This window comes from Macaca nemestrina, chromosome 7 (assembly GCF_043159975.1).
Source record: "Macaca nemestrina isolate mMacNem1 chromosome 7, mMacNem.hap1, whole genome shotgun sequence".
In the NCBI taxonomy this organism is placed as follows: Eukaryota; Metazoa; Chordata; class Mammalia; order Primates; family Cercopithecidae; genus Macaca; species Macaca nemestrina.
Window position 1 is genome coordinate 169,751,728 of NC_092131.1, and position 21,051 is coordinate 169,772,778.

The window sequence follows — 21,051 nt, forward strand, 5'->3', positions numbered from 1 at the left end:
CTTGCACAAAATGAACCTATTATTTCATTTTTCCCCACTGCCAATCACCTCCCCTGACATCTTAGACATCACGCTTTCCTAACCTAGAAACAGCCCTCAGCTTCATCTTCAGGAGGTGGATTTGAGAGCTCTTCTCCCGCCTCCTCACTTGGCGGTCTTGTGAATCTATCTTTTTTCTTTTGCAAAACCTGTGTCACAGTGATGGACTTGCTGTGCACAGGCGGAATGGACCTGGACCTGGCCAGTGACACTGTGGATGGGCACAGCTGCCTCCAAACAGCAAAGGCTGCCACTGTCCATCTACCCTTATCATCCCAGGGCCATGCACCAGGTAACTAGGGACAACCCTAGATATTCCTCTTTTTTTTTTCTTGAGAAAAAGCCTCACTCTATTGCCCAGGCTAGAATGCAATTGCACGATCTCAGTTCACTACCACCTCCACCTCTCTGGTTTGAGCAATTCTCCTGCCTCAGCCTCCTGAGTAGATGGGACCACAGGCACGCACCACCATGCCCAGCTAATTTTTATATTTTTAGTACAGATGGGGTTTCACCATGTTGGCTAGGCTGGTCTCCAACTCGACCTCAGGTGACCTGCCCACCTTGGCCTCCCAAAGTGCTGGGATTACAGGAGTGAGCCACCATGCCTGCCAGCCCTGCTACACTATTCTTGGCTCCTCAATGACTACATGAATTTTAGGATCAGCCTGTCAAGTTCCACAAAAAAATTCTATTGGGATTTGTGTGGGAATTTATTTAATTTATAGATTAATTTGTTGAGAAGCAGTATGTTTATAGCATTGAGTCCTACGATTCATAATATATATGGCATATATTTCAGTTTAGTCAGTTTTTTCTTTAAGTCCCTGGGAAAGTTTTATATTTGTCTTTTTTTTTTTTTTTTTTTGAGACGGAGTCTCGCTCTGTCGCCCAGGCTGGAGTGCAGTGGCCGGATCTCAGCTCACTGCAAGCTCCGCCTCCCAGGTTCACGCCATTCTCCTGCCTCAGCCTCCCAAGTAGCTGGGACTGCAGGCGCCTGCCACCTCGCCCGGCTCGTTTTTTGTATTTTTTAGTAGAGACGGGGTTTCACCGTGTTAGCCAGGATGGTCTCGATCTCCTGACCTCGTGATCCGCCCGTCTCGGCCTCCCAAAGTGCTGGGATTACAGGCTTGAGCCACCGCGCCCGGCCTATATTTGTCTTAGTCCCTTTGTAGTGCTATACCAAAACACCTGAGACTGGGTGATTCACACAGAGCAGAAGTTTATTTTCTCAGTTCTGGAGGTTGGGAAGAACAAGATCAAGATTCCAGCAGATACAGTGTCTAGTGAGGGCCTGGTCTCTGCTTCCAGGATGGTACCTTGAACGCTGCTTCCTCTGGAGCAGACAAATGCTATGTTCCCATGAGGCAGAAGGGACAGACTTACCACCACCCCCAAGCCCTTTTATAAGGCACTAATCTCATGCATGAGGGCTTGCCCTTATGTCTTAATCACTTCTTAAAGGCCCCACTTCTTAGTACTGTCATCTTGGGAATTAAGTTTTAACACATGAATTTTGGGAGACACATTCAGGTTATGGCAATACTCTTCATGAAAGGCCTTGTGTATATTTTGCTAGATATATTGTCAGGGTTTTGTTGCTATTATGAATAGAATCTCTTTTTCTATTGTATTTTCTAATTTGTTATTACTGATGTATAGGAACGCTAATAGTTTTTTTTAAGTTGATCTTGAATTCAACAACCTTGCTAACTCTCTTACTAGCCTTAATAATGTATCTGTATATTCTTCTGGATTTTCTGTGTAGACAATCATATGGTCTGAAAATACAGGTAGTTTTTTTCTTTCCAGGTTAAAAATTTTATTTTCTTCATTTCTTTCTTTCTTTTTTTTTCTTTCTTTTTTCTTTTTCTTTTTCTTTCTTTCTTTTTTTTTTTTTTTTTTTTGAGACAGAGCCTGGCTCTATTTCCCAGGCTGGAGTGCAGTGGAACAATCTTGGGTCACTGCAACCTCCACCTCCCGAGTTCAAGCGATTCTCCTGCCTCAGCCTCCTGAGTAGCCGGGATTACAGGCACCTGCCTCCACACCTGGATAATTTTTGTATTTTTTTTTAGTAGAGATGGGGTTTCATCATTTTGGCCAGGCTGTCTCCAACTCCTGACCTCAGGTGATCTGCCTGTCTTGGCCTCCCAAAGTGCTGGGATTACAGGCATGAGCCATCTCGCCCGGCCGATTTATTTCTGTTATAGGTTGAATGACATACATTTCTGATGCTGTGCCACTGCACTCCACTGCACTCCATAACCTAAAAAAAAAATGGCAATTTCATGTATTAGCCTAACACATTACCTAGGACCTCCAGTGGCATGTTCAGTAGAGACAGTGATAGAAGGTACCCTTGTCTACGTCCTAACTTTGATGGAAAGTGCTTCCCAAATTTTATTATTAAGTATGATAATTGCTTTACATTAAAGAAGAGAGGGCCAGGTGTGGTGGCGCACACCTCTAACCTCAGCACTTTGGAAGGCTGTGGGGAGGATTGCTTGAGCTGGGGAGGTGGAGGTTGCAGTGAGCCAAGATGTTGACACCGCACCCCAGCCTGGGTGACAGTGAGACCTTGTCTTTAAAAAAAAGGAAGCTGGCTTGCTAATAGTGCATTATCTGATGTTGACTGTGCCCTTGCATTATTGTAATAAAACCTAATTCACCACAATGCATTATTTGTGTTTGTGTGTGTACATTGCCGTATTCGACTTGGTATTATTTTATTTAAAATTTTGGAATTCATGTTCATAAAAGTTAGTAATAGCTAACATCTATTTGCTTTTCTATGTTCTGGGTATTGTTAAGTTAGTTTCCTTGAGTTATTTCATTTCATCCTAGAAGGCTTATTGTAAAGGTTATTTCCCCCTTTATCTACGAGGGAGTTAAGGCACAGTGAAGGCAAGTCATTTTCCCTGAGGTCACAGGGGAGATAAGCAGTGGCAGCAGGAGTACAAATCCGGATTGCCTGGCTCCAGAGGCCGAGCACTAAGCACTGCCCTGTGCCCTCGCCCTGTGACAAAGACTCGTCATTCAGACTGTTCTACCATGAACTGTCCTTGTACATCCTTGTTCCAGTTTCGTACCAAGATTATATTATTCTCGATAGATAATTAGATCACTCTTCTTTTTCCTTTATTTAAAAAAACCTATTTCATCCTATCACCTTTTGCTAGCCTGATGTCAACAGTTTTGCAGTGGCCTTCAGGTTTTACGGCATTTACAAGCTCCTGTCCTGGGGATATTGGGGAGGTATACATCCCATAAAGCCAGAGATACAGACCACAGATCAGAGCAGACTCCCCCACCCTCCAGCACCCTTGTTTTTTTGTTTTGTTTTGTTTTGTTTTTGAGATGGAGTCTTGTCGCTCAGACTTGAGTGTAGTGGTGTGATCTCAGCTCACTGCAACCTCTGCCTCCAGGGTTCAAGGGATTCTCCTGCCTCAGCCTCCCAAGTAGCTGGGATTACAGGTGCCTGCCACCACACGTGGCTAACTTTTTTGTATTTTTAGTATAGACAGAGTTTCACCATGTTGGCCAGGCTGGTCTCCAACTCTTGAGCTCAGGTGATCGGCCCACCTCAGCCTCCCAAAGTGCTGGGATTACCGGCATGAACCACCGCACCTGCTCAGCATGCTTTCAAGTACTGGGGTCCACCCAAGCTCCCAGCTTCCAGCTAGGAGTCATTTGGTCCCTTTATCCCAAAGGACCTGCCACTGTCTTCGGTTTCCAATGCCCAGCAGGGTCCAGGCTCTTCAGCCTCCAGCCACTTTGCATTTCTTTTCTGCTTTTCGTTCATGGAGATAAACATTAACTTATTTTTCAGACTCGGTATGTCTTTTTTATTTACTTACTTTTTTATTTTTATTTATTGAGATGGAGTCTCACTCTGTCACCCCGGCTGGAATGCAGTGATGAGATCGCCATTCACTGCAACCTCAGCCTCCCGGGTTCAAGTGATTCCCCTGCCTCAGCCTCCTGAGTAGCTGGAACTACAGGCGTGCGCCACTATGCCTGGCTAATTTTTGTAATTTTAGTAAAGACGGATTTTCACCATGTTGGCCAGGCTGGTGTCGAATTCCTGACCTCAGGTGATCTGCCTACCTCGGCGTCCCAAAGTGCTGGGATTACAGGCGTGAGTCACCACGCCCGGCCTTTATTTACTTTCTATATCTCACCTATCACTGCTGCAGGTTGCAGAAGAGAGGATGCCCTCAACCCTAACTTCTCCAAACCATCCCAAAGGGGGTGTCTGCTCCACGTCAACAGTGTTGTTGTTTTTAAAGACCATCTGTCTGTCTACATGCCAGATTATAGCAAAAGGATGTCGAGGGAGCGATATGAAAGCAAGCCTGAGAGTCCTGGAGAGAAGGTGGCCGAGCTGCTCTTTGAAGGTGGTCACTCCCTCAGACCCTGCCCTTCCTGCCTTGTTCCTCCAGTTGTCAGATTTGCTGTTGGGGCCCTCACTGGGGAGGAGGGGGGGCTGGACTGGGAGGGAGATGGAGAAGCTGCCAGGTGCCCTTTTGGATCCAGAATGGAGGCAGCAGTTCCAGCCAGGTCGGAAGGTGGGGGCTGTCCCCCAGCCCCCAAGGGAATGGTACCGATTCCAAAATGTGGCGAGAACTCCCTGGTCGGGAAAAGGAGGTGTTTGCTCCCTTGAATCACCTGAGCCCAGGCTGGAAGGCCCAAGGGGGAGGATGAGGCCAGCTCACTCCAGCTCTATCCCCTCCCCTTAACCCTGAGCTACTCACCCTCTCAGATTGCAGTCCCTTTTCCTAAGTGCCCTCCCTGCAAAGTCTGCACCGAGCAGCCCTCCCTCGCACCAGCTCACCCCACGCTGTCCTTTCTGTCAGCAACCCCATGGGTATGAACTTGACATGATTCATTTTCCTAAAAGCCTCTTTGGGCTGAGGGAAGGTGTGGGTGGCTCCACGAGGTTTGGACTGGGGCTTCCTCTTCTCAGAGCCACTGTAAGGGCCAGGGCCACCTTCCCTGGTGGGTGTCTGTGGCCTGGGCAGCGGTGCTGGATGGCACCAGTTTTGCAGGCAGCCCGGGTCATCCCCAGCAGTCTGGGAGGCTGGCGCTGCACCGGCCCCCACTCCTGATAGGGCCGAGGCTCCTTTCTCACCTAAGAGCTGACTGTCTTGAAGAGTGGGCACAGAGGAGCCGGCAACCTGGGCGGTGTAGGCACCCGGGAGAACATCTGCAGCTCAGTCTCAGAGAGAAGTCTCCTCCAACACAGCTATTGTAGAGATGGGGAAACCGGGCTGAGAGGGAAGGGGGCGTGCCCAAATCACCAGCCCTGGAATGTTTTGAGCTTTGGGGGTGGATCTCCCAGGAAACGTGTTTTATGGCACCACCGCCTCTGGTCACCCACCCCGAGGTGTGGTGGGCCTGGACAGCCAGCTTGACTGAGGGCCGGGCTGGTGAAGTCAAACCTACCACTCAGGAAGGAGACCCAGACCTTCTCCAGAGTTGAAATGTGAGGACTGCCTTCTTTGGGCCTCAATTTCCCCGCCTGAATTCCAAGGACCCTTCTAGCTCCTACACTCTGGGCCAAGCTTTTTCTCTGAGCCCCAATCAGCCTAGAGGACCAGGGCTACATCTTCCTTGGACAGAGACCCACCATAGGGGCAGCAGGAGGTAGGGGTGGGGGTGGGCAAGGTTCCTGAAGGGAGGTGGAGCTGTCATCAGAGATGGTGTCCGCAGGCAGTGGGTGTGTCGTGGCTCTGCTACTACTTGCTGGGTGACCCTGTGCCATTTCTTTCCCCACTCTGGACCTCAGTTTCCCTATCTGTTCTATGGAGATGAGATGCCTGCCTACGTATTTGGGGACTTGGATGTGTGTGTGGGGCAGTTGCAGTGTTTCTTAGGTGTGGTCCTGGGGCAGCCTGCACCACCCCATAGAGATTTCCGGGCCCCACCCTAGGCTCACAGGACCAGAGTCTCTGGGAATGAAGCCTGGGAACTTGAATTTACACAGGCATCCGGGTGATTCTGACATGATTGAAAAAGCACTCATAGTATGTGGCAAGTTCTTTATAAAAGGTAAATTCATAGCTGCCTTTTACTAAACATAAATCTCACCTTCCCTTCCTCAGTGAAGGACACACACCCCAGTTGAAAGTCACTGTGCCTTTCCAGATGCAGAATCTGACCTTTCCAATAAGATTCTGTGAACTGTTGCTTTCTGTAGTTTGTATTCCAAAACAAGGGGAATAGCTTTCCATTTTTTCAATATAAATGTTGAAGTCGGATATGCTTTTTCAAACTAGACACACACTCACACAGTTTAGAATTTCAGCTATGGCTTCCTTTCAAATTATCAGCCCATTTCTGCCAGGGAGCAGTTTTTCCAGACAAGACCCTGGACAGAGGCTGGTGGGGACCCCTCCTCATCAGAATCACTGGATCATGACTGACCCCTAGATGCGGCTTCTCTGCTTAACTGTCAGCCCGTGGGCTGGGATGTGACCCCCAAAGCTGCAGCAGAAGCTTCCACCCATCCTGGGCCTCCCTGTCATCTGTGGGGAAAGGCCTGTTCCTTGTCTTCTGAGCCCAGCCGGCCTCCCAGTCATTCCGCAGATTCCAGGTGAAGCATGTGCTGTGCTTGGCTGGGCTCTCCTGCGCCCCTTTTTGGGGTGAGGCGGAGTGCATTCCAGCCGCAGCATCCCTGCCATTTATTCCCACTCCTCATCCCCACCCCCATACCCACTCACAAGTACAAACACAGGCACAATCACGGGCACACACCGCCCTGGACAGCACCATTTCCAGCCTCGGCGGGGCAGTCTCCTTACAGGGAAGTTCATGAGGCACTAAAAAAGGCTCAGGGGACAGGGAGAATCTCTTTCGAGAAGAGGTTCCTAGACCCGGTTCTGCCTCTGACTTGCTGGGGGTCCTTGAGAAAGTTGCTTCCCCTCTCTGGTCTCAGTTTCCTCAGCTGAGAAATGTGGCGGGCGGGGCGGGGCGGGGGGGCAGGCGGCAAATGGTCTAAGGTTCTGGGAACCTGTAAGTCAGAGCCCGTAGCTGGTGGTCAAGATGAGGGAGAGGCCCTCAGGGTCAGCTGAATGCCTGAGAGGCAGGACAGGCCCAAAGGTGAGCAACCTGAGCACATCAGGTGGGCTCAGAGTTGGCGCATGAGCCCCACAGCCTGCAGAGCAGGCCTGGACTTGGGAACCTGCTCGCACCAGCCCGGGGGGACTTCAGAGATGTGGGTCCAGCCTCTCCTACTATTGCAGGGCTGGGGCCCGGGAGCTGCAGATTCTGTCCCCACAGCTGCCTTGGACATGCCAGATGGGCTGAGGCAAGACATACCCCTCTCTACGAAATGAGCAGTCAGTCCAAATAGATGCACTAATGAAGGGCTGTGGGATGGACCCAGCTGTAGCCCGGGCTACAGACAGGCTTCCAGGGTACTCAAGCAGCTGGCCTCTGGGGTAGCAGCCCCGGGTGTGAGAGGCAGGACTCAGAATCTAGGCCAAGCCTTCACAGGAATCCCCTGTGGAGAGCCCAGGCACTCTGCAGGAGGGGCAGCAGGCAGCAGGTGCACCAGGAGCACGTTTCACAAGGTGCCCAATATTGCATCTGTTCAGATAGACAGCGAGTTGGAAAGTGGACGCAGTAGGCAGGGTGGCGGCTGCTCCCCACAGCCAGGAGTCCAGCCCAGCACCCACCTGAGTCCGCCTCAGTCCTGCTCAGTTGGGTCATCCGTGCTCTGGGCCCTCTGGGCCCACCCACAGAGGGAGGGCTTTGGGGCGACCAGGTGAGCTGGCCCTTGTGGGAGGATGTAACTGACTCCTGAGCCTGGCGAGCCAGGCAGCCCCTTGCCAGCATCCCTACCCCCACCTCTCCAGCCCCCTCATTCCCTGATCCTCCCAACCGCTCCCCTGCCCCAGCAGTTTCCTCTACTCACGCTCATCTCTTTTCCTGCTCCCAGGCTCGCCTGGTCATGTGTCCTTCATTCTCCTCTGAGTCTCCCTCTTTCCAAGCCGCCTCCACTCTACTTGACACATTCTCCATTAAGACACCAGAGTACACAAGCTCAAGTCCCTGCACCTCACCTTTACTCCCAGACATGGGAGGGAGATGACATGAAGAACCAAACGCCACTTGGCAAGGGCTCTGGGGTACACAGAGGGACAGATCTGAGACTGTGAAAGCTCCAGGGGCTCCCTGCAGGAGGCTGCATTTAAGCTGGCTATTGAATGTGGCTCTGAGCTGACACCTCTCCTTGAAGCTCCAGACCAGGAGCCAGCTGCCAGCTGGACCCTCCATTTGGTGTCTCGGAGAAACCTTGCACTCTGTGGGTCTAACTCTGAACCCAGAACATCTCCCCATGTCAGTCCTGTCTCTTCTTAGGGAAAGCACCACCTCAGACCCAGTTCAGCACCAAACCCACATTTGAGTCAGGGGCTCCTGCCCCGCACTGTGAGCGCTCTGGAGAAGCCAGTGCCGAGGGGGAAAGAGCTCTGAATGTCAAACCATGAGTTTCAACTCCACCTCCAGCTCTGAGAGCTGTGGGCAGGGAAGGGCGCTAGTCCAGTGTGCTGTAGAAAGACCAGTCTGCCACTGTATGCCACATGGATGGCGGGGACAGAGTGCAGGTGGAGAGAACAGAAGGTGGACGGGGCAGGGGAGGCAGGGACATGGCTGTAGCCGTGGAGATGGGAGGACAGACAGGACTTGGTGGCCACTTGGATGAACCGATGGAGGAGTCTGGAAGAGACACCCAGTTTCATATCAGATGTGTAGAGCGTGGGATGCTGTTCACTGATTGAGGGAGGAGGAGGAGGAAGAGGTGTGGCATGGGAGGAGGTAACTGAGCTATTCATGAATGAATAACTATTCATGAATGAATAACCATTCATGAATGTCATTTGAAGTCCCCAGGGAGAGCCAGAACCCCAGCACCTTCACTGCTTCAGCCGGCCCTCGGGGTGCCTGTGCTCCTGGCTCTCTCAGTTCCCACTTTGTAGCTGTCAGCTGCAGTGGGGGACAGTTGCACAAGGGCCCAGCATGTCTGTTTTCTTAGCCAGGGGACTGCCGCGTGGCCCATGCTGAGCAGAAGCTGATGGACGACCCTCTGAACAAAACCCATTACAACATCCTGATCCACCCAGCCACCAGCTCCTCACAGCTCATCTCCATCGATACGGAGCTCTCCCTGGCCCAGTGCATCAGTTAGTAGGTGCAGAGGACATCTGTGGCTCAGGCTCAGGTGAAGAAGCAGCTCATGCCCAAGCCCCAGGCAATCAGTGTCCAGAGGAATGAAATGACTAGAGTTGACTTAGACTCACCAATGCATGGCGGGGAGGCTGGAGGAGGGTCCATGAGGTTTATAGGTGTCCAATATTTAATGAGTCCACGGTTTTGTTAACAAAAAAGAAGTGAGGGTGGGAGCGGGGTCACCACTGGCTAGGCAGCCAATGGGCCTGCATAGACTCTGCTCCGCTGAGTCTCCAGCACGACCATAAGCTTCTCCTCCTCATCCTCCCAGCCCCGTCCTACTCTCTCCCCCAGCTTGCTCAGCAGGTGACCTTACAGGCTCCCTAGTTGTTGGGGGAAATAAGAACCAGACTGGGGGAATTGATGGGTACAGAGGCCCAGGTGTAGGGGCAGGACCCCAGGCAGTGCAGCCTCTACTGAGCCAGGTGGGTGAGGGTCTGGAGAGTGGGTATGGCTGCTGCAGGCATGGAAAGGAGGCACAGATGGCAGCACTCCCAGGGACCACCATCGGGGTCTCTATATGTGGATGTGTGCAGAGGTAGGTGCTGAGGGAGGAGGTGTAGGGAATTTCTCATCTTCTCTCCACTGCCTCTGAGTTGGAGATGTCAGAGGGAGCCATGGCCCACTGTAAACTAACACAGTATCCCCACCCACAGGGTTTTTACCCCTCCCCTGGAAGCGGCTCTGAGGGGAGCAGTCACATGTGGAGAGTGCAGGGCACTGTGTCCAGCCAGGGGAAGGAGGTCACCAAGGGGGTTGACTCTCCTCTGGCCAGGTGGCTGCCTTCTGACACACCAGCTTCTCTCTCTAGCACGGTGGCCCCCACACACCCAGCCTGTCAAACCTACAGCCCTCAAGAAGGCTTTGGCCAAATGAATGAACAGCTCCGTCTCCCAGGAGGAAGCACAGCTGAAGGATGTGGAGCGCAGTAGAGTTGTGGATGCTCCCCGCCGCCCCTCCACAGTCGGACCGGAAAGAAGGGGGCTTTCAGCCAGGCTCACCCAGGCTGGGGTCTGAGTGTCACTGTCCAGCTATTGGCCTCTTGCTTAACAGGTGAGCCCAGCTGCTCCGGTGCACCTGCCACCCTAGTGAGGGTGAACCAGCAGGCGAGTGACATGTCTGATAGTTTGGGGTTACAGGAAAGATTAGGTTGTAGCTGCTGGGCCAGGAAGGGGTGTTTATTTTCAGGGTTTATCTACTGACTTGACCAGGGAGGGTTATAGGTACAACCAGTTTAAAGATGGAAATTTTGAGAGAGCAGGCAGGGACTTAGTGCTGGGTAAGGCAAGCAGGCTTGTCAAAGCAGCTCTTTTGGGGAGGCCAGAATCCTGTACCAATGTCGTCAGCAGGTTCATCAGCTGCTGGGGGAGTGCCGGACAGGGTTAAAGCACAGGAGAACCTTCTGGATGATAGGAATGTTCTATATCTTCAAAGGAGGTGGGATACATGGGTAATGCATTTGTTGAAATTCATCAAAATATATACCAGATCTGTGCATTTCACTGAATATAAATTATACCTCAAATTAAAAACATTTTTTAAAAGAGAGATGGGCCAGACGCAGTGGCTCACGCCTGTAATCCCAGCACTTTGGGAGGCCGAGGCGGGTAGATCACCTGAGTCAGGAGCTCGAGAGCAGCCTGGAAAACATGGTTAAATCCTGTCTTTATTAAAAATATAAAAATTAGCCAGGCATGGGGACACAGGCCTGTAGTCCCAGCTGCTCGGGAGGCTGAGGCAGGAGAATTGCTTGAACCCAGTAGGCGGAGGTTACAGTGAGCAGAGATCACGCCACTGTACTGGAGCCTGGGCAACAGAGCGAGACTCCATCTCAAAAGAAAAAAAAAAAACAGACAGATGAAGGTTCTCAACTTTCACTAAAGGCAGAGTAGCTTGTTATAGATTAGCCGCCCCACAAAAGAAGTTAGAGAAACTGGACAAAAATGTGCCCCCACCACCAAAAACAACTGTTTGAAGGTAATTGGAGACCTCAGTCACAACTTGAGTGACCAGGCCTAGGAGGTGACCCTGACAGTCTGTACTGCTTTTCCGACACTTGGTGATTGGTGAACAGTAGAGGGCTAAGAGGTTAAGAAACTGAGTCTGAAGTGGTGGTTAAGAGGCTGGAGAGCCTAGCTGAATGTGTGGCACTCACAGGGCTGAAATGACCTCATGAGAATTTGGGTCCCAGTAAGGAGATGGGACCTTGGTGGGGACCCTGGAAGGGCCACCCCTAGGAGTCCAAATGAATAAAAAATAGACCAGCCGTCACAAAAACTAAAGCCTGCTTTGAACCAGCTTAGTCCCAAACTACACGAAGGTGATCTGCGCTTACTCCAATTGTGTGCCATAAAGTCAAAGTCAATACTCTCTGGAGGCAGATAAAAGTTTACTAGCAACGCCATAAGACAAGACAAGACTAAATGAGGAAGAACAAGAAAAAAACCAATAGAAACATACGAGAAAAAAACCAATAGGAACATACATGTAAGGAAGATAAGGAAGAAAGTTTTTTTTTGTTATTAATTTTTTTTTTTTATTTTTTTGGAGACGGAGTCTCGCTCTGTCACCCAGGCTTGAGTGCAGTGGCACGATCTCAGCTCACTGCAACCTCTGCCTCCCGGGTTCGAGCGATTCTCCTGCCTCAGCCTCCCAAGTAGCTGGGATTACAGGCATGCGCCACCATGCCCGGCTAATTTTTGTATTGGCCAGGCTGGTCTGGAACTCCTGACCTCAGGTGGTCCATTCACCTCAGTCTCCCAAATTGCTGGGATTACAGGCATGAACCACTGTGCCTGACCAATATTTTGCCACAATTTAAAATAAATAATTTTTCTTTTTTTTTTTTTTCAGGTTTAGGCTCAGACTATATTCTAAACAGTCACATGGCAGCTGACTCTTCTCCAGGCCTTGCTGCCGGGTTTTACATGTTTATTGTTTTTGCCTTCTTGTCATGTGCTCGGTAGATGGCAGCTTCCAGGTGCTCCTAAGGGGCCAGAAAAGAGAGTGAGAAGGCACGGAGGCTGCCAGGTCATCCCCCTCGGGGCCTCACCCTCATCAACTCCCTCAACTGGGTCTCCTGCAACTATTGGGGGGCCACCTCGGCCACCGCTTTGCCCTGAGCTTCCTGCTGCTGCAGCTGGGCAGAGCCTCCTTCTCAGAGGCCAGCTGCTGATAGGCGGCCACGTACTGCTGCAGGGGACCCAGGGAATGGTCTCGCTGCTGCTGCAGACTCTGAGCCTCTTGGCTCTTCAGCTCCACCTGCAGGATGGGCGTCAGGGTAGGCAGTGGCTGGCTTCCAGATTCTGGGCCCATAAACAGGGTGGCGAGGGCACAGTGGGTCTCTGTTATCTGTCCAGGCCCCTGGCCCCTGGCCCCTTCCTCCAGGCGTAAGTGACTGCCTCCCTTGCCTAGAGGCCCATGCCTCCCTCCCCAGCCTCAAATCTCACACCCTTCTTCCCACCATTGAAGCTGTAGGCCACAGACTGGTGGAAAAGCAGAGGGAGCCAACCACCATCTGCTAAGTTGTGGTGAGGTCGTTCTGTATGATCTCCAGGGTTTGCAACCACCTCCGCCTGCTCCCCCAAAGCTCGGCCTTCCGCCCCAGCTCCCCCAGCCTCTCCTCCAGCTCCTGCAGCCTCACCTCCTGCTTCTGCATCTTCTCCTCCTGCTGCCACAGCCTCGTTTCCTGCTCCCGCATCTTCTCCTCCTGCCTCCGCATCTTCTCCTCCTGCTCACGTATCTTTTGCTCCTTCTCCCGTATCATCTCCTCCTGCTTCCACATCTTCTCCTCCTGCTCCCACATCTTCTTCTCCTGCTCCCGCATCATCTCCTCCTGCCTCCACATCTTCTCCTCCTGCTCCCCTAGCTTCTTCTCTTGCCTCCACATCTTTTCCTCCTGCTCCCACATCTTCTTCTCCTGCTCCCACAGCTTTTCTTCCTGCTCCCGCAGCATATCCTCCTTCTCCCCCAGCTTCTCCTCCTGCTCACACATCTTCTCCTCCTGCTCCCACAGCATATCCTCTTTCTTCCCCAGCTTCTCCTCCTGCTCACACATCTTCTCCTCCTGCTCCCGCATCACCTCATCCTGCTCCCGTATTATCTCCTTCTGCTCCCGTATCTTCTCCTCCTGCCTCCATATCTTCTCCTCCTGCTCCCGTAGCTTCTCCTCTTGCCTCCGCATCTTCTCCTCCTGCTGCTGCCTCTTCTTCTCCTGCTCCCATATATTCTCCTCCTGCTTGTGTATCTTATCCTCCTGCTCCCGTATCTTCTCCTCCTGATTGTGCATATTCTCCTTCTGCTCCTGTATCTTCTCCTCCTGCCTCCACATCTCCTGCTCCCGTATCTTCTCCTCCTGCTCCCGTATCTTCTGTTCCTGCTCCTGTATCTTCTCCTCCTGCTCATGCATCTTCTCCTCCTGCCTCCAAATCTTCTCCGCCTGCTCCCACATCTTCTCTTCCTGCTCCCGCCTCTTCTCCTCCTTCTCCTGTGTCTTCTCCTCCTGCTCATGCATCTTCTCCTCCTGCCTCCAAATCTTCTCCTCCTGCTCCTGCCTCTTCTTCTCCTGCTCTTGTATCTTCTTCTTCTGCTCCTGTATCTTCTCCTCCTGCTTGTGCATCTTCTCCTCCTGCTCCCGTATCTTCTCCTCCTGCCTCCACATCTTCTCTTCCTGCTCCTGCCTCTTCTTCTCCTGCTCCCGTATCTTCTCCTCCTGCTTGTGTATCTTCTCCTCCTGCTTCCTTATCTTCTCCTCCTGCTCATGCATCTTCTCCTCCTGCTCCCGTATCTTCTCCTCCTGCCTCCACATCTTCTCCTCCTGCTCCTGCCTCTTCTTCTCCTGCTCCCGTATCTTCTCTTCCTGCTTGTGCATCTTCTCCTCCTGCTCCCTTATGGTCTCCTCCTGCTCATGTATCTTCTCCTGCTCATGCATCTTCTCCTCCTGCTCTCGTATCTTCTCCTCCTGATTGTGCATCTTCTCCTCCTGCTCCCGTGTCTTCTTCTCCTGCCTCCACATCTTCTTCTCCTGCTCTTGCCTCTTCTTCTTCTGCTCTGGTATCTTCTCCTCCTGCTTGTGCATCTTCTTCTCCTGCTCCCTTATCTTCTCCTCCTGATCATGCATCTTCTCCTCCTGCTCCCGTATCTTCTCCTCTTGCCTCCAAATGTTCTCTTCCTGCTCCTGCCTCCTCTTCTCCTGCTCCCGTATCTTCTCCTCCTGCTCATGCATCTTCTCCTCCTTCTCATGCATCTTCTCCTGCCTCCACATCTTCTTCTCCTGCTCCTGCCTCTTCTTCTCCTGCTCCCGTGTCTTCTCCTCCTGCTCATGTATCTTCTCCTCCTGCTCCCGTATCTTCTCCTCCTGCTCCTTTATCTTCTCCTCCTGCTTCCACATCTCCTTCTCCTGCTCTTGCCTCTTCTCCTCCTGCTCCCGTATCTTCTCTTCCTGCTCCTGTATCTTCTCTTCCTGCCTCCACATCTTCTCTTCCTGTTGCTGGTACAGGCGGTTCCACAACTTGTTCTCTTCCACCTGGGCTTGGAGCTTCGCGGACACACTCTGCAGCTCCTTACCCAGGTGGTCAGCCTCCTCCTGCAGCTGATGCTGGAACAGTGAAAGTGTTGGTTTGAACCTCAGAAGGAAACAGACTCATGGGATAGTCACATAAATGTAATCTATCAAACAATGGTTTTCACCCATGATCCTTTAAAATATATATTCTTAAGCCCTAACTCTGAGATTCTGATTCCCCAGGCAGGGCCCCACTTTGTACATTTTTAGCACACTCTAGAGGATTCTATGGTGGGACCAGAACAAGGACCCAAATTTTCTAGCTCTTGACTGGAGCCTCCCCATACCCTGCATGATCCCTAGACCATGGTCCCAGCCGGACGGGGATCCCAAAACCCCCGGGGCTGTAGCTGCTTGCCTGTGGCAGCAGGAGCTTGGCCTTCTCCAGCTTCCTTTCTAGCTCCTTTACATTGAGCTGGATCTCAGACTTCTCAGATTCTACAAGTCGAAGTTTTTCTTGTAGTTCGGCATTTTTCTCCTTCAGCTCATCATCGGTTATGCTATGACCAGAGGCAGTAGATAAAGGAATGAACGAAGAACAGAAAGGACTGCTTTGGTGATCAACCCTCTGCTTTCACCCCACAACCACAGAACCGTGGCATTGGATGGGACCCCAGGAATTTAAAGCCCCAGGTGGCAGGCCAGAGAGAAGACATGAGTTGCCTGAGGCTACCCCATGAGTCAGTGGCACAGCCGGCACTAGAGCTTCCCTGTGCACACATGAAAACCTGTATGAGCCTCTCACCATGCTCACCTGTACCCCCACCTCCCAGCACACCCCCCACGCTAAGAGCCCCAAGACCTCCCATCCCACCGTCCCCCATCCTACGTGTTCCTGTACAGTTCCAGACTCAGGGCGTCCCTCTCCTTTGTTAACTCCTCGATGTACTGCAAATAGAGAAAGGTGAAGTCAGGATAGAGCAGGCAGAGGAGCGGCTGGCCGACCAGGAACAACAGCCACCGTGACCACTCCACACACCACTCCCCACTCCCAGTCACACCTGACATGCTCTCAAGGCACTTCCAAGCCCAGGGTCTCCTTTGGTTTTCTTTTTTGTTTTGTTTTGTTTCTTTCTTTCTTACTTTTTCTTTTTCTTCAGGCAGAGTTTGACTCTTGTTGCCCTGACTGGAGTGCAATGGCGCAATCTCAGCTCACCACAACCTCCGCCTTCCGGGTTCAAGCAATTCTCCTGCCTCAGCCTCCCGATTAGCTGGGATTATAGGCATGTGCCAGCACACTCGGCTAACTTTGTATTTTTAGTAGAGATGGGGTTTCTCCATGTCCGTCAGTGTAGTCTGGAACTCCCAACCTCAGGTGATCCACCAGCCTCGGCCTCCCAAAGTGCTGGCATTACAGGCATGAGCCAGAGCACCTGGCCCTCATTTGTCTTTCAAAGAACTCAGTAAAGGTGGAAGGGACAGGGAAAGAGACTGAATTCCTAGCTGGCTAGCAGGGGCCCAGAGACATCAGATGGTATTGCTATTGTTCTTACTGTTACTACTACCACTGTTGGAACCTTTACTGACTGCTTCACCAGGCACTGCACTAACAATCCCATTTCATCCTCACAACCTCCACAGGAGACGGTTACCATTATTACCTCTATCGTATAGATGAAAAACATGGGGTATTAAGGGTTAAGTGCTTGCCTAAGATCACGTAGAGCTGGGATTTCAACACCCAGGTATATCTGATTCTCTAAGTCCATTCTTTCACTGGGGGTAGGGGCAAAGATAAGAAGGAGGAAATTAATCATTTGTTGACATTTTGAACGGATGATACATTCGAATCGTCCAAAACTCAGAAAGTACAGAAGGGAAATATCTCCCCCCAACACTGTTCCTCTCTCCTGAGATGTTTATGATCCTTACAAACATGTTTATTGTATATTCCCATAATACATACACACACATACGTGTTCCCTCTCTCAACACAAATAATAACATACTCAAGCTACTCTTCTGTACCTTTATGGTACCAGTATCCTAACCGCCACTTGGGACTTGGCCAAGGCCACAGTGAAATATGGGCAGGGCGGGCACTTGGCCTGCGAGCTCTATGTCCAGTGCTCACTGCCCACGGCGCCCCCCAACTCACCCACAGCAGCCGACTCAGCCCCTGTCAGCCTCTAACCACCACACACAAAAGCAGCAAGAAATGGCCATGCTGTTTTCTGGGCAGGACACTCCATCCTGCAGAAGGGACTTTTAGGCTCACTCCTCCATCTGTGAAGCCGGGTTCCCAGGGGATGGGGCAGGTGGTTGGACTCACCCTGTCAGCCTTCTTCTTCTGTGTAGCAACAGCAGAGAGATCCCACTCTAAATGTCTTGCAAAATTCCATGAATCATGCAGGCGGCCGACCAGATGCCTGCACTCTCCTGGAATGAGAGACATTCAGATGCGGCCCAAAAGATTCCCCCTAAAGGCCTGTCAAAGTGCCAGGTTGAAGGATGACCGGGTGCCAGATTCCCACCTTCCAACTGCTGGACAGCACGCTGGCTGTAATAGAGTGCCGTCTGAAGCTCAGTTTTCTCACATGTAAGGATTCGTATGGTGTGATCCTGGGCCTTTGGGAGAAAAGACAAGCGAGTGCTGAAAGAGAAGCAAAGAAACCTTCTCCAGAGGACAGGAGGGAACTTCACACCCTCCACTCACCTCTAGCTCCCTCCTTAGGGCTTCCTGATGTTGGTGGCTTGCCTTCTTTTCCTATAGAAAGAGGAAGGCAGAGCTCTTACTAGGGGGAGGCAGAGATGGCACAGCAAGAGACATGCCCCCAGAAGGGCACCACTGCCCCAGGACAGGCCCACCCATGGGACCAGGTTATCAGGGACCCTGTGGGGACAGGGTGGAATCTGGGGGGTGAGCCTTCTTCCCCAGGCTGGGAGTGGGTGAGACAAGACTGGGGCCTCTATGGCTGAGTGTCCTCCAAACCCAGCAGTCATGTGAGCAAACAAAGAAATCACGTTACTTCTTCTAGCTGGGCTCGGTTCTGTTGTTTCTGTGGGGAGAGTCAAAGGAAGGTGACTGAGGGTGGCCCCTTCAACTCTATTCCCCAGGCCAGGAAGCAGTAGGCAGGGGCCAGGGATGGATTTTAAAGGTAGTTCTCAGACCCAATGGGAACACGAACTGGTAAACTCTCCTCAACTCCCAAAGTAAAAGGACTTGAGTCTTTGTTGGTTTTTGCCCACAGCCACAGAACTCAAAGTCTGAAACTAGATTCTCTCAAAAAGACAGTCACAGAAACCTTCAGAGATGGAGTGTGAGAAGAGCCCACCCTTCTGCCAGCTTGTGATTTAGAAAGGTGCATTCATTCAACAAACATTGACTGAGCACATACGGGCCAGGGACAGTTCTTCACAGCGCGGACATAGGACGGAAAAGGCAGATAGGAACCCTCGGTCCTGAGGTTTCCATTCTAGTGGGCCTTTAACTCTCGGACTCTCAGAGCTAACAGACACCTCTGATACTCTCTAACTCTACCCCAGGAAATGCAAGCCCGAGAAGGAGAGTTTATAGCAGGCCGTGGACTAGGGATTAACATAAAAACAACAATGATAAATCTCATTTAAACTTCACCAATGTAGGTAAAACCACACCACTCCTATTTTACAGATGTGAAAAGAGAGGCCCAAAGAGCTCAAGGAATTTGCCCTCTATCATATCCCCAGCAGATGGAGAGGATTCAAACCCAGAATTCTTAAGCAGTGCCTGGGAGTTCTTCCACAATCTTAACAATTACCCTCCACCACCCCTTGGGCCCTCTGTCCCCAGGAGCCTCCCAGCCAAGACTCACATCCTCAGGTGAGTGGCAACCACCAGAAGTGGTTGTGTCAGGGTTAGCACCATTATTTATGTTCTTCTTTTTGGTGTCGCTTGCTCCTGTACCAACACTAGGGTTGGCCTGGGGATGGTAGTCTCTCAACTGTGGAAAGGAAGAGCAGTGATACTCATGAGAACTAGAAACTCCTACAGTCACATCCTGCTTTACAGTTTCTACAAAATACTCTTATGCACCATCTGATTTAATGCCACCAACAACTGTAGGAAGTGTTGTCACAATCAGTGACTGAGAGGGATTGATACCATGGCTGAACAGAAGGCACTAATGGAACTGAAACTCAGTCTTCTGACTCTGAGCTCTGGGATTTTGCCACAAGTCAGCAGCTGCCAGGGACCGAAACCAGAGGCAAAGGCAGAAAAGCAAATATTACATAGGCAGGCACTGTACACCGTGTGGTTTAGAGTCATACACCCTCACACGTCTGTTAGTGTGAAGAAGTGCACCACTACCTCTCAAACGTTTATATTAATGTATGCTCATGGCAGAAGGCAGCCTTTCTGTGAAACCTGGGAACTTAACACAAAGAGGACAACCCAACCCTCATTTCAGAGAGAAGTCTTGTATATTCTTCTAAATTTATGTGACAGTCACCCCTAAGTACATTAATGTTTTGTTTCTCAGTAGACTCAAAGGAAACTGATGCTTCAGAAAGATGCCCCATATTTATCCTGTGGCACTCAAAGTACCCCAGGTGGAGATGAGATGAGGAAGATTCAAGCTGTCAAGTTCAGTTTCCCAAGATCTGTTCCACAGAAGATAAGGCAGATCTCACTCCAGCAACCACTGACTGAGGGGCACTCTGGTCCCAGAACAATGCAGAATTCAAGTCTGAGGTGGAGAACTCAGAAACAATGTTCGAGTCTCTCTGGAGAGTAGAAGCCTGGGAGAAAATCAAACTAAACCCGTTCTCCCGTTGCCACCCAGAGACACCGTCAATGTGTTGAGCTCATGGGGGAGGTGAAGGCTTTTCACACTGTCAGCGTCTGTGTTAAGGAAGTAAGGCAGCCTGAAACCTCTCTCTCCTACGTCCCACAGTCCCCAATCTCCTTCCAGCTGGAAACCTGTGCTACAACCAGAGGAACCAGAAATGGGCAAGAACACTTAGGAGACTGGGTCCTAAAACCAAAGACCGGTCTCGTGGCAGTAATGACAGTTCCTAGGGGGACTGCGACATCACTACATTCCACTCCTCGGTGGAGTGGTGGGGGGGACACAGGAGTGCAATGCCCAAGTTGCCGCTTTGAGATTGGGGAGGGGGGGTCACAGGATTGGGACCCAGGTCCTTGGAGATGCAAGCCCAAAGAGCCCAGGGAGGTCAGGCTTTGGGTGGCGGGAGGTGAGGGCCGAGTATGGAGCGGGGAGCCCCAGGAGTCACCTGTCCAAAGTGACCAGGGGACAACTGGTGAGGGCAGGTTCTAGGGCACCCAGGTCCTTGGAGACGTGAGCCCAAAGAGCCCAAGAAGGTCGGGTTTGGGGTAGCAGGAGGTAAGGGCAGAGTATGGAGTGGGAAGCCCTGGGAGTCACCAGCTCAAAGTCACCCTGGGGTGGCTGGTGAGGGCAGAGGCAGGACTCACGAGGGGGTTGGGCTGGCTCACAAGATTTTGGTGTGGGGAGCCCAGGGGCACTGGGGGGTTCCCAGCCTAGTGTGCCTCAGCAGTGGCACAGACTCTGGCAGCAGCTTGACTGTCAGAGGGCGCCTGGGGCTGGGTTGGGGTGCCACAACCTGGTGCGTTTTACCTTTTCCTTGGCCTTGGCCAATTTGATCGGTCGGGTCTCTTTGGACATCATGGGATGGGTAGGGCGGTGGGGTTGGGGCCACATCAGCACAATCCAGGCGAGGACAACTATACACCTCCAGTCACCTACCAGGTAGCTGTGTGACTGAGCCAGAGGAGGCGTAACCAGGGCCACACTAGAATGCAGAATGGGGCGTGACCTTAATGCTTCAAGCCTATTGGTCAATGGAAAGATGCAAGGGAAAGGAGGCGTGGCCAGACAGCAGCCTGTCCTGAAGAACCTGTGATGTCACAAGGAAAGCCGCCATGTAACCTCTGTCCCCGCCCACTCCAGGAGAGGGGCGGGGCTGGCTTTCACTTTCAAGACTTTAAAACTGGATTACCTCAATTGAGGTACAAATCCTATTAAAATGGAAATTTTATAGTGTGCTTGATGATTGATAAAGCAGACTATATTATCCAACATTCCACTAAGATAAATAATCACAATGATTTCTCTTTTTTGGAAAACCTTTCTCTTATTCTCCTACATTATTGTTAAGGGTTTTTTGTTTTTCTAAAAATACAAAACAAAACAACAAAAAAGAAAACAAGAAACATGTCTAATATCTTTAAAAACATAAAGCTTGTGAGCCAGGTG

General features: G+C 51.3%; 1 protein-coding gene and 1 pseudogene across 1 annotated transcript; one reads left to right on the forward strand and one right to left on the reverse strand.

Moving 5' to 3' along the window:
* Positions 1-225: 225 nt before the first annotated feature.
* LOC139364032 (YLP motif-containing protein 1-like) lies at positions 226-8,237 on the forward strand (annotated as a pseudogene).
* A 3,409-nt stretch (positions 8,238-11,646) lies between these two features.
* Positions 11,647-20,642, reverse strand: LOC139355491 (golgin subfamily A member 6-like protein 25). Its single transcript, XM_071067186.1, has 9 exons — positions 20,413-20,642; positions 18,628-18,756; positions 17,490-17,540; positions 17,308-17,401; positions 17,106-17,212; positions 15,663-15,721; positions 15,192-15,333; positions 12,914-14,866; positions 11,647-12,256 (listed from the first exon to the last, which is right to left on the reverse strand). Exons 1-9 carry the CDS (start codon positions 20,494-20,496, stop codon positions 12,194-12,196), a joined length of 2,682 nt encoding a protein of 893 aa, XP_070923287.1. The 5' UTR covers positions 20,497-20,642; the 3' UTR covers positions 11,647-12,193.
* Positions 20,643-21,051: the final 409 nt, after the last annotated feature.

Bases quoted from the DNA above. Each gene is read 5' to 3' on its own strand.
- LOC139355491 (XM_071067186.1), bottom strand. From the start codon at position 20,496: ATGTGGCCCCAACCCCACCGCCCTACCCATCCCATGATGTCCAAAGAG. The intron at 15,722-17,105 runs GTGAGTCCAACC...CTCTATTTGCAG, and splicing joins AGAAGAAGAAGGCTGACAGG to TACATCGAGGAGTTAACAAA. The intron at 15,334-15,662 runs GTAGGATGGGGG...CTCTGGTCATAG, and splicing joins CTGGAACTGTACAGGAACAC to CATAACCGATGATGAGCTGA.